The sequence below is a fragment of the Microtus pennsylvanicus genome, chromosome 13 (genome assembly GCF_037038515.1).
Source record: "Microtus pennsylvanicus isolate mMicPen1 chromosome 13, mMicPen1.hap1, whole genome shotgun sequence".
NCBI lineage: Eukaryota > Metazoa > Chordata > Mammalia > Rodentia > Cricetidae > Microtus > Microtus pennsylvanicus.
In genome coordinates, this window is record NC_134591.1 from 35,371,976 (window position 1) to 35,384,778 (window position 12,803).

General features: G+C 36.9%; 1 protein-coding gene across 11 annotated transcripts in view; it reads right to left on the reverse strand.

The window, feature by feature from the left end:
• Dock7 (dedicator of cytokinesis 7) overlaps positions 1–12,803 on the reverse strand; it is a 189,995-nt gene that overhangs the window by 121,926 nt on the left and 55,266 nt on the right. For all 11 annotated transcript variants that reach the window (XR_012907580.1, XR_012907581.1, XM_075946991.1 and 8 more), the window contains exons 12-14: positions 11,001–11,143; positions 7,630–7,723; positions 6,365–6,527 (exon numbers count right to left, since the gene is read on the reverse strand). Coding sequence is in view for 9 of the 11 variants with exons in the window: in XM_075946991.1 (XP_075803106.1) it covers positions 6,365–6,527; positions 7,630–7,723; positions 11,001–11,143 (400 nt within the window). In the remaining 2 variants the exon portion in view is untranslated. The remainder of the gene's footprint in view (positions 1–6,364; positions 6,528–7,629; positions 7,724–11,000; positions 11,144–12,803) is intronic.

The following is a 12,803-nucleotide window of genomic DNA, read 5'->3' on the forward strand; positions in this document are numbered from 1 at the left end:
GCATTCCCACCAGCAATGCAGAAGTGTTCCCTTTACCCCACAACTTCTCCAGTATAAGTTGTCATCAGTGTTTTTGATCTTGGCTATTCTTACAGGTATAAGATGGAATCTCAAAGTTGTTTTGATTTGCATTTCTCTGATGACTAAGGATGTTGAACATTTCCTTAAGTGTCTTTCAGCCATTTTAGATTCCTCTGTTGAGAATTCTCTGTTTAGGTCTGAACTCCATTTTTTTTTTTATTGGATTATGTGATCTTTTGGTGTTCAATTTCTTGAGTTCTTTGTATATTTTGAAGATCAGACCTCTGATGTGAGGTTGGTGAAGATCTTTTCCTATTCTATAGGCTGTTGTTTTGTCTTGTTGACTGTGTCCTTTGCTTTACAGAAGCTTTTCAGTTTCAGGAAGTATCTGTTTCTCTCAGTATCTGTGCTGCTGGGGTTATATTTAGGAAGTGGTTCCCTGTGCCAATGAGTTCAAGTGTACTTCCCACTTTCTCTTCTATAAGGTTCAGTGTAGCTGGCTTTATGTTGAGGTCTTTGATCCATTTGGACTTGACAAAGTAGGTTTTAAAACTAACATTTGTTATTGTGGCTACCAGAGTCCTTACCGTCACAGAGACACCCCATAGCTACAAATGACATGCAGTGACTGACATAATGAGGAAGTCAACCGTAATTAATTACACTAATTTCTCTCTCTCTCTCTCTCTTTCTTTCTCTCTCTCTCTCTCTCTCTCTCTCTCTCTCTCTCTCTCTCTCTCTCTCTGTGTGTGTGTGTGTGTGTGTGTGTGTGTGTGTTTAGCATTTCATAGAACAGAACAACAACCATTTCACAGACAATAAGAATACTGGTGTTTATGCAGAGGAGGGGGTCCATACAGCCAACTGTGAAGGGCAGTATCATACAAACTGCATGCTTTTATTTTGATCTTCACACTAATAATTACCAAATCTCTCTTACATTAGTTATAGCACATTTGCTAGCCACACTTAAAAAAATATGAACTAGATAGAAAAACAAAGATACAAAAGTTCAACAGCAAACACAACTAAGGCTATTGTTGGGAAAGAGGGCAACTCTCACAGTCTGCCAAGAATATCATGTGCTTTGTGGACATGTCTCAAAAAACTGGATGTCAATTAAACAGAAGGATTTGCTCATTTAGATGTACCTTGATCTAGTACAAGTCAAAGGCTACATTAGTCATCAAGAAATGATTTGGAATACAAGTAACACCACAAGGGAGCTACTAACTTCTAAGCAATTTCAAACATTTAATAAAATCCCAGTAAGAAAGGGCTCATTGCTGCTAATCCAAACATAACAACTACACAGGGCCTTTTATGTGATAATATGATCGCATAAGCAATCAGTTGATAGGCTTCCCTTATGTGGTTTATTAGTTCTATGTCTTTCAATTCTTAATTGCACCTATCATTTACCACCGTAAAGGATTTCAAAGACTGGGCCTCTTCTCTGTTAACGATACTGAAAACTAGCTCATCAGCTTCACAGGGAAAAACCTGTCATCCAATGCGACAATTTACACTTGCAACCTCAGACCTGGGAGGCAGAGATGGAAGAACCCTGAGTTCTGGGCGACAAAGCAACAACCTATCTCAAAAATTACACGTGTGGTTATCAGTCCCGTGAACATGGAGGTCCGAGAAAAAGCACAAAACTGGCCAATGCTAACTTTCATAGCCTCCCTTTACATTCTGCATTTTATTTATTATGGGGGAGGGGAGACATATGCATGGACCATACATAGAAATCAGAAAACAGCTATGGAAAGTTGGCTCCTTCCTTCCACAATGGTTCTTAGGGGATCAAACTTCAGTCATCAAGCTAACATAGCAAGTATTTTACCCAAAGAGCTATCTCACCAGGCCATCCCTCCTCTTTTTACCTATTTATACCTGCAAAGTCCAGTGTCTTCGTGCATTTCAAATCACCCTCTCTAAGACTGTGCAATGTATGAATTTCTAGGGCACATGGGATTCCATTTTCCCATATTGAGAGAAAGAAAGTCAACTGATCGCAGTTTTAAATAATGCTAACATAGAAGCCCATCTATAGTTTCTGGATGAACTTACTAATACTAACCATTTCAAATAATAAAAAGTTCAATCATAAAAATGAAAATCAAATCCAAATAAACAATTTACCTCAAGCACTTACTATTACATATTTAAATAATTTGCACAAATTCAAAAGCAAAATCATATCCTTTATAACTTGTAAAATGCACTTCGTTCTCCGATGTATTTACTTGCTGTCCCTTCATGACGTTATGAACATTAAATCAGACACGCACTTAAAACCCTCATTCAGCAAGGTTTTCTTCGCTTGGTAAGCCCTGCACTCAACCCCATTTAACTTCTATAACAAGGTTTTCTCAAGTGCTCCTAGCTTCTACTAATTAATATAGATAATATTCTCTAGATGTCATTTATATCCAAGATTCCATGCCCACAGTAAGGCATTAAAAATTCTAGAAAATGATGATTCAGATTTTGAGGCAAAGTGTAAGATAAAATTATTCTGGGATGCTTTAATAATGTATCAATCAATAATCCAAAAATGGGAATATTTTATTTTATTCATGACACATGCAATTATATATGTTGCATATCTTTCATCCTTTAGTATGAAGATTATAGAAAAAGAAGCAATACTTAGATTTTAGACCAAATAAGCCTCGCAGTCTCAGCTTAATGTTTTTCTCATATACAAAAATAACATCTCTGAAATTATGAAATGTATAAGATGTCTATGAAACTGAATAAACTAATTTAAATGAAAATAATTAGAATAAAAGGTACTAAATCGTTATCATATACCACTAGGTAGTATCTACAGGAAACCTTAAAACATAAGAAATAAAGAGGATAATTGGAGAACTCCTTTAGAGCAGTGCTTCTCAACCTCCCTGATGCTGTGACCCTTTATACAGGTCCTCATGTCATGGTGACCCCAACCATAAAATTATTTCATTGCTACTTCATAACTGTAATTCTGCTACTGTTATGAATCAGAATCTGATATTCAGGATATATATGTGACTCCTGTGGGGGTCATGACCCACAGGTTGAGAAGCACTGCTTTGAGTATCCACAAGATACAACAAGTTTGCAAACATAGCATCAGACTTCTCAAAAACGACACCCGCGGGCAAGAGAGTAGCGACATTGTCTAGCTGCTGTTAAAAAAAATGTACAACTTAGAATTCTGTACCTAACAAAACTGTCAATCTGGGAAGATTCAAAAAAATCTACCTGAAGTGAGGAAATGTGTGTGCTTGTAGTCACTGAGAGGAAAGGCTGGGGAGGGAGAGCACCTGAGCCCAGGGGCTATGAGAGGCCATCCTGCACAGCCTGGCAAGACCTCATCTCAAAAAAAAACAAACGAAATAAAAACATTATCAGGTACATTTCTTAAAGTACCTCCATACATCATAGTATGGAGGAAGATGTTGAAACTTTTCAGTAAAATAAATATATCCAGAAAGAAAAACGAGGGAAATAGGACTCCCTCGGGGAGTTTAAAAAAAAATCTCTAGGATAAAAAATGGGTAATGAATAATGGTAAATAATGTCTAGAATAATGGTGGAAATGGATAATGGGAAATTGGCTTCTAGACAGAAACTCCATATAGTCAGCCTGGCGACCTTAGAAAGCATCCGCTGTTCAACAGCGTCAAGACAGAAGAGGACATTCTTCACTGCACTCTCAGACATGTAATCAAGTTTCAATGATGAAAGACAGAAGGGTGAGGACAAAATGACCTAACTCTTCTAGGAGAAAGAACGAGCTGCACAACAGGAATAAAATTCAGTCGTCTACACTGCTCAGGTGTGGAGAGTTACATAATACACACAACTAACACGGACACAAAAGCAGGAGAGAGAGCCCTTTACTTGACGATGAACTGTGGCATCAAGACGGGGTGGTCTGTTTTCACTTTTAAGCCTTATTCTACTCTGTGATCTCCAAGCATACTCATATAATTTTTTTCAGAAAATATTACAATGTAATTAAATAACAATGATAAGCAGAAACATGAAGGAAAGACAACTCAAAGTTCCTAATTTCTATTTTCTCTGACTCTGAGCTACTTCAAGCAAAGGTAAGCGGGAGAAACACAAATTGTAGGTCTTCTTCCAGAACGTGCTCTCCTGGGCGGGCAGCAGAGGTGAAGGTCTCTGAATTAAGCACTATACAGCGTTGGTTATGCTGTATGCTGTATTTTGGTTATGCTCCATACTCCTGTCCTATAAAGCACTCTCACACATAACGTGTAGAATAAATTGTATTACTTTCTTCCTTTAAATGCTATTCATAAGTACTTGTGGGCATATTTGAATGTTTGTTTCCTCATTTTTTATTAATATAAAAACTGAGTATGCCAGGTTGTCATAGACTACACCTTTAATCCTAGCACTCAGGAGGCAGAGGCAGGCAGATCACTGTGAGTTTGAGGCCATCCTGGTCTACTGAGAGAGTTCCAAGACAGCCAGGACTATTAGAGAAACTTTGTCTCACAAAAAAAAACAAAAAAAAACCCCACCTGAATAGCCAATATGTAACTTTCCCTAAACCACCCCAAAAGTAAAAGTGGCCCCAGAACTCATAGCCATATCCATGACTGAAAACCCCATTTTCCCATTTCTCTATAGCTTAGTATTTTTAACTCATTGAATAAATATTTATTTATGTGATTTCCATGTTCTAAGATATTATGGATGCTGAAAAGTAATCTGTAAAATGTAAGTCAGTGCCTTTTACAGCAATTATATTCAAATGAAAATAGTAACATAATTATAACTTCCAGATAATGAATGGTATAGGAGGTAGAAGCTGGGAGAGTGAGGAAGTGGACCAGTTAGCAGTAAGAAGGTTGAGAACCTTAGGAAGAAGTGTTTAAGTGTGTAAAGACAGGAGAAAAAGCAGGAAAGGCAAAGAGAGTCTGATGGTGAATTGCTAGGCAAAACTTTGTTCACGGACAAACAGAAGGTCACTGAGATGAAATGCGGTGAGAAAACAAAGGACACCAGAGTGTGAGAGAAAGACAATATCAGAGTATACAGTCTGATACACTACTGTAAAGAATAAATACATTTTCTGCTTGGAATAGAAGCCAAAAATTATAACGTGTAAAAGTCTTGTTAGGTACAATGTCAAAAACTGACAGAGATAAAAATGGAAATAAAATCACCTAGGAAGGTACAGCAAAATCTGAGATTAGCAGCCATACAACACAGAGGTCTCTAATCACATGTGGCTTGTAAGAATTTTAAGTGTACCTAAAATACACATGAGATGCTGAAAATAGAGAAAAGAATAAAATATTATTTTGCATTATATGGTATTTATATTGTCTTTAAAAACAATTAAAATTATTGCTTTCACCTGATTATAAACATATAGCAACTATAAAATTGTAAATTACAAGTTTTGTTTAATGATATTTCTACCTGACAGTAATGCTCTATATGGTAACTTACACTAGAGTTTTAAAAAGGTACAATGGTAAAAAGCATTGGATTGGAGGTACATTTTAAAAGTAGAATTTATATAACTTGTTGACCAAATGAAATGTAGGTAAGGAAAGAAGTAAAGCACTAATGATTCCAAACATTTGGGCCTGAGGAGCTTGGGAAATAAAAGTAGCACTATTGGGATGGCATATGAGTCCAAACTGAAACTTAAATTCTGTTTTAGATTGTCTCTGAGCTACCTGCTGGACTTCCCAACAGACACGTCAAGTCTTGATCTCCACAATTAATTATTATTAACAACAAAGGAACATCATTCTCAGGCAGTGTGTGCAAAGGCCTAGACAGCAGCTGCACAGTGTTCAGTCTGAGAAGCCGTACATATAACAGCCTGTTGCTATCTACACAACATACACTCCACAAGTGCTGATTACCCTACAGCCTGATGCCAGAAGCATATGCATTAGATTCGTGTGTAACCCAAAATTCTACTAATACCTAACATTTGAGAAAACATAAATTTGCAGTTCAAACGCTTTAACCAAACAGCCCCATAATCAAATGCTGGCCACCACCACACTAAAATGCGATGCTCAGCAATATTTTAAATTTCTCCATCCTTCAGCTTAATTACCTAGAACATGAGGGCTATAGTTTGCAAGGTCATTAACATTATACCTGGCACACAGGCACAGCTTATTACATACATGACAATTATTAATAAAATTGTGCTTTAAGAGTGGAAGGCATAAGAGACAGAAAAGGTAATAAATATACATAAGATTGAGAGTTTCATCCTGGTTCTATTTTAATATTAGAATATACAGTATTTTATCTCAGAATTCACCAAGATTGTATATCTTACCTGTAAGTAGTGTTTGGAACATAGACATCCCTGGCAGGAAATTCCAGAATTTCTCTGGTGGGCCTGACTCGGCTGTCAGGGTAAAGCTTCACCTGAAGCAGCTCTGGGGTTAGGCAATAATGGGGATTTTCAGGTGCAGGAGAAATGTCTATCTTCAGCTGAGCTGTGAGAAATACATTATAAAGTCACTGTGAATATAAGTGCTCTGTGATGGCTACCCTTGGGTCTCAGTGCCTCCCAGAGACTTTTCACTAGGGCACGGCACTAACTAGGGCATGACAGAGATGTTAAGGGGTAGGGCCTAGTGGGAGGAAGTTCCACCATCGGAAGTGTGCCCCTGAGAAGCATCCCCTGGTCCTTCCGTCTATTTCCGGGAACCATACACTAAGCAGCTTTGCTGGACCAAAGTGTTACACTTCAGGACTGGTCCCAAAACAAAGCCGTTCGCCTATCGACTGGAAGCTCTGAAAAGCGGGCCAAAGGGAAACATTCCTCCTTTGAAGTTGATTAATCTTAGGTAATTTATCTTCATTCGAAGCAATCTGCCACAGCAACAGAACTTTTACTAACACAGATTGTTCTTAGTAGGATTTTGGCATTATTTTATAAAAATCTGTGATAAATAGTATAGAAATCAATAATCAAGCACTTAGATATTGAAATCATTCCATTTTATCAAGATTCAATTTGTTAAAAATGACATCCATGCATAGGTGCATGTAAAATAGTAAATGCTAACTGAAAGAACGGGAAGTAAAGAATTAAAGAACAAGAGAGCAAGTAGGGTGTGTAGACGCACACCTTTGATCCCAACACTCAACAGGGAGAGGCAGGACAGCCAGGGCTCCACAGAGAACCCGAGGTACTCAAAAACCAAAACAAAAGCAAGACTACTAATCCAGGACTGGCTAAACTTTCAGAGGAAGTGACTTGATTTTCAGCATGACAGGTTCTTTGCACAGATGTTACTGTCTGGTTTAGCAGACTCCTACTCTGGACTGTCGGCTCTAACAGTAGCAGTGACCCGCTTCTGTATACTTGCTGTCCATATGCATGTTCAGCCACAATTATAATTCATCATTCTCAGTTTAGAGCTCATTTAATAATGGTTCTGAATTCAGAATCCAAATTGTTAGCCCACATGGTAGTGAGACAGAAAACACTGACATGTATTGAGCACAGAAAGATGTATGGGCCAGATAAGCGGGAAAAGGGGCAAATAATTATCAGTGATAATTACCGTATCACTCAAAACCTGGAAATACCTGTAATCGGTCTCAGCCTCCGTAAGACAGAAGATGGCCTTCTCATATCAGCGAGGAACTTGTACAGATCTTCATCACTTAAGCGGTCTCCTTCCTAATTTCAATGATATTGAGAAAAAGTATTTAATAAAACAAAAGCAGGAAATAAGAAATTTTTAGTGTTTGCAAATAAGCACCAACTTATGCATATATGCTGCCAGAGAGAAAGACTGACGTATTTATTAGGAGAAATAGCTTCCTAACCTGTCTCATGTTTTCAAACCTGAGATTTATAATGCTACAAATCATTTTAATTTACGTACACAGTGATGATCTATTACTTAGCCCATAAAGTATTATACAACATCTAGTATACAGACAATCGATGCAAATTAAAGGTAGGTATAAAAAGAAAAATAAGAATGTAGACATAAAACAGAACCAAAAGAATACAAATACAAAAACATGGGACAATTACAAATTACGATTTAGATCATATATTTATATTCCAAAAATTCTCAAATCCAGAATCTTCAGACATGCTACATTTTCACAAAAATAAATAATAACAATAATAATTGTTCTTTTATTGAGTTAAAGGTAGAAAATGTAGCTTTATAAAATAAAAATCAAGCTGAGACGGAGCATACACCTTTGGTCCCAGAACTTGGGAATCAAGAGGCAGGCAGATCTCTCTGAGTTCAAGATCAGTCTGGTCTACAGAGAGTTCCAGAACAACCAAGGATATACAGAGAACCCTATCTATAAAAACCAAAAAACAAAAATAAATAAAAGGTAGAGGCTTTATATGATTAATTAATTTAAAATTTTCATTAGCTGCTAAAACAGTATATAAAGCAGTATATTCTCTTTATTGAGCACAGAATATAGATCTTCATTCTTTATTCATTAATACACTGAAGGTTATCTCTAGACTTTTTATTTTCTTAATGCATTAAGTTTTATTACTAACATCTACTCTTTTGTTTGGGTTGTTTTTTTTTTTTTTTTGAGACAGTATAGCCCTGGCTGTCCTGAAACTCGCTCTGTAGACCAGGCTGCCCTCAAACTCAGAGATCTTCCTCCTGAGTGCTGGGATTGAAAGCATATGCCATCACCACCCAGTTAGCCTTCTTTCTTTAGTGATGATTACCATCCATTTCTGTGCCTTTTACTGGGTGGGACACAATTTCATTCCCTATGCATGGCTCTATGTACCTCCCTCTTGTCATTGAGCAAATACCTAAACTGAGACTTTTAGAGCATTCATCCAAGCCGGCTGGTCCGCTCTTGAATTTCTTCCTCTGGTAGAGGATGGAAAAACTGAGTTTTTCCAAAAACCAATCTAGGTCAGCTGACCCAGCCAACCTCCACATGAGGGAAGAAGTTAAGCTCATGAGAATGGCCAAGCTGAAACTCTTCCCGTCCCTGTTTGTTTAGTACTGTGTGCCCCTGACACAAAAACACAAGTGTATTAATGTATAAAACAAATGTCTTTACAATCGCTGTATGGATTTACTTTTCTTTTAAAACCTCTGTGTATTTCTAATAATTGTGGACACTTGAAACATTACATGATTAACTATACCACTACAACTACAGGGAGTAATTTCTCATAAAATGGGGAAGTGGAGCTGAATCTCATTTAAGGGAAATTTATTGACTGAATTCTACTTTGCTAAATAAAACCACAGTCTCTGCTTTTTACTTAATTTGCATTTTTGTGATGTATAATAGTCTAGCTATTTAAAATACCTACAAAAATAATACATATTTATAGCTAAATATTTTCAATGAAGAATGTCAACTGGAAAGCTTTGCTCTGCCCTGTGTTTCGAGCAATCATTTATTTTTAACTTTTTATACGCATTTGTGCGGTACCCGACTTCTAGTACTAAAAACAGAGCCAACTAGAGTGTGACTATACAACAGAATGATTATAGACTGAAATGATGAACTCTAATTTCAAAATATTGTGAGAACATGTAGTGTTCATAGTAAAGCTGTAACCAAAATTTGCGAAGTTGGAAATGTTTAACATACATAAAGATTACACAATGTACACATGTAATAAAACATGACATATTACCATCAATACAGATAACTCATTTTGTTTTATATATGTTAAATAATACTTTAATTTGAAGCCTTCCATCCATGCTCAGAGCTGCTGACGGACCATGGCTTCAAGGAGACTTCTCCAACTCAAAGCACATGCGTTCTGCTCTTGTCCTCTCAAGTACACTACACCAGCAGGCCAGAGTTTGCTCCATCCCACTCAGAATAACACCTCAGAAGGAGCGTTTTCTTATCTGCTCCCAAATTCATGGTTGGTACACCTCACTAATCTGTCACACTAATAAAAAGTTTTCTCCTCATTCTTCCATAGTTTTGGGCCATCTGGCCACATAAAACACATTTTTAATTTTTTAAATCTTCATTCACAATATAAAACCCATTTGACATCAAAACCCAGTGTATATATACACATACAAATGTATCCACATTTTAAAAAAAAAGAGGGAAAAGGAGGGATCTGGGAAGCAATATTTAAACTCAATATATGAAATGCACTTATTTTTTAGATTTTCAAAACTCTACTTTTTTTTAAAGCTGTGTGTTACCTACTAAATTTTCATGAAATGACATGTGGAAAACATTGATTAGATTAGAAGTAGACAGAAAATATCTTCAAGAATAAAATGTTTGATGAAAAAAGTGTCTTGGCTACTCAACATTACCTCCCACACTCAGTTTCAGCACAGAGGTGGAGTCGGGAAGTTCTGCTCCATGAACCACCGGTGAGCTAGCGAAGTTCAGCATATGGTGGGTGGGGAAGCACACATCACTCTGACAATTCACAAGCCGTCAGTATTTAAGAAAAGGCCACTGGGGTCTAGACGGCTCAGTGGTGAAGACCACGTGCTATACTGCAGAGGACCCGAGCTCAGTTCCTAACACCCATAATAATATGGGCTTTAACCACCTGTAACTGTGGCTCCAGGACAATCTGATGTCACTGGTCTCTGCAAGGAACTGCCTACATGCCCACACACAGATACACGTGCATACACAGAATTAAGGATAATAACAATTAAAATAGATAAGTTCATTATAACAACTGAATAAGATATAGGTATGAAAGACAAATTTTAATGCATTGAAAATGTCAATGTAAACATTTAAATAAAGTTAGTGATAAAACAAATACAATGTCAATTATTTCATATTCTTACTAGTTTTTACTCTTATATTCATTTTTATTTAAAAGCTGCTAGAAGTTCTTGACATTATGGCATGGACATACATGGAAAAGCAGTTAACCACTCTCCTAAAAGCAAGTGATAGCCTTACTAACACCTCCCCAAAGTCCCTACATAACAGAGCATTACCTGCTTAAAGAAATTTGCCACAGTGAGGGTGGCAGGCCGAAAGCTGGTCAAGTTGCAAGCATCATCGCCACTGGTTGTCCTTTCCAGAGACCGCCTACCAACAAGACTAGAGTTCCTCCTCTCTGACCAAGAACCTTTGCGTTCTGCCAAAGAGGAAAGAAGACTGTCAGTTTTATATAAAGTGAACATGAGAAAGAATCCATTCGTGTTGAAAGTTGTACTTTACTCAGCTGACAGGTTACTCTAGAAGGATTCACTACTGGGGTAAGGAGTAAGAAAGCGTTCCATCTGAATCTTCGGCCTCACTTCTACAGTGGCCAATACGGAGTCTCTAGCATATGATGATCTAACTGTATGCCCAGCGATGTAGCGAGTCAGTGCAAGAGAACTATGCACCACTATGAAGGACCCACCTAAGTGAACTATAACTGTCTCTCAGCCTTAGCATTTGAGCTGAAACTAATTCAAAAGACAAGGTACAAGAGTTCAAAGACTTGGCATGATAATCTTCCCCTTGCTGCTGGAATGCAAACCCACACATAACCCCACTTTTGTGAACTAAAAGGACGATATTAAAGATTAACTCGGAAAGAAGAATTTTAGAACTATGCAAGCACTGTGATCTAAAGACAGTTGGTTATACCATACTCTACTAAGCAAAAGCAGAATAACACTATTATCAATAAGTTATAAGACATTCTCCAGGACATAAGACAAGATATGAAGAGACCAAAAAGATGAAAATAAAGTATTTACTAAAACTTGGATAAACTATAAATTAACAATAAAAGAATAATTAGGAAATTCACAAATATGCATAAGTGAAAAAAAACACTATTTCTAAAAAAGAAATAGGAACTCTAGGAAAGAGTTGTTCCCAAAGGAAATCAGAAAGTAAGAAGTATGGAGACACAGCACAACAAAACATGTGAGATACTGCTACAGCAGGGCTCCAGGGCAGGTGATGATGGCCAGATACTGCTACAGGTTCTGGGGGACGTGATCGCCAGAAATGCTTCTAATCAAAAGAAATACCTCATCCTGACATGGCACAGTTGATAATCCCAGCGCTCAGAAGACTAACGAAAAAGAACCATAAATTCAAGGCCTGTCTGTGATAATAGCAAGACTCAAATTTAAAATAAAGAAAACAAACTCTTGAAACCGTAATTTCATCTCACACTTTAAGGAACTATGTGTCTAAAGAAGCTGGGAGTGATTCTCCATGTCTCCATGACAACAATGGAGAAGCCAAGTCATGAAGATCACTATGCAATGAAAGAGAAACTATTTTTTTCAGAAAGAGAAACTAAACCCAAAAACACCAGAGAATTACATAAGGACAGTGGTAGAACGGAAATAAGTAAAACAGAAACTAGAGGGAAAAAGTCAACAGACTATTAAATCTGACAAACCTTTAACTAAACTGTAGGAAAAAACACAAAGCACTAAAATTATTATATTAATGAATCAAGTGACATCACTAGATTTTACAAATAGAAATGATTATATAATAATGCAGTATTTTTATAAATTCAAATTATTATCAATAATGAACAGATTAAATAAAATGCAGTATATAAATACAATGGAGTGTCATGACAACAAAAGGAAATCAAATACTAAAACATGCTACACACGGGTAATACCTGTGAAAACATTATATTATATTAAACAAGCTTGCCACCAACACCATACACTATTTAATTCTAGTTCCATTATATGCCTGAAATAGACAAACCCATAAAGACAGAAAGTATACTAGCGACTGTTTAAGAATGGGCTTGGGAACTTGGGGATAAT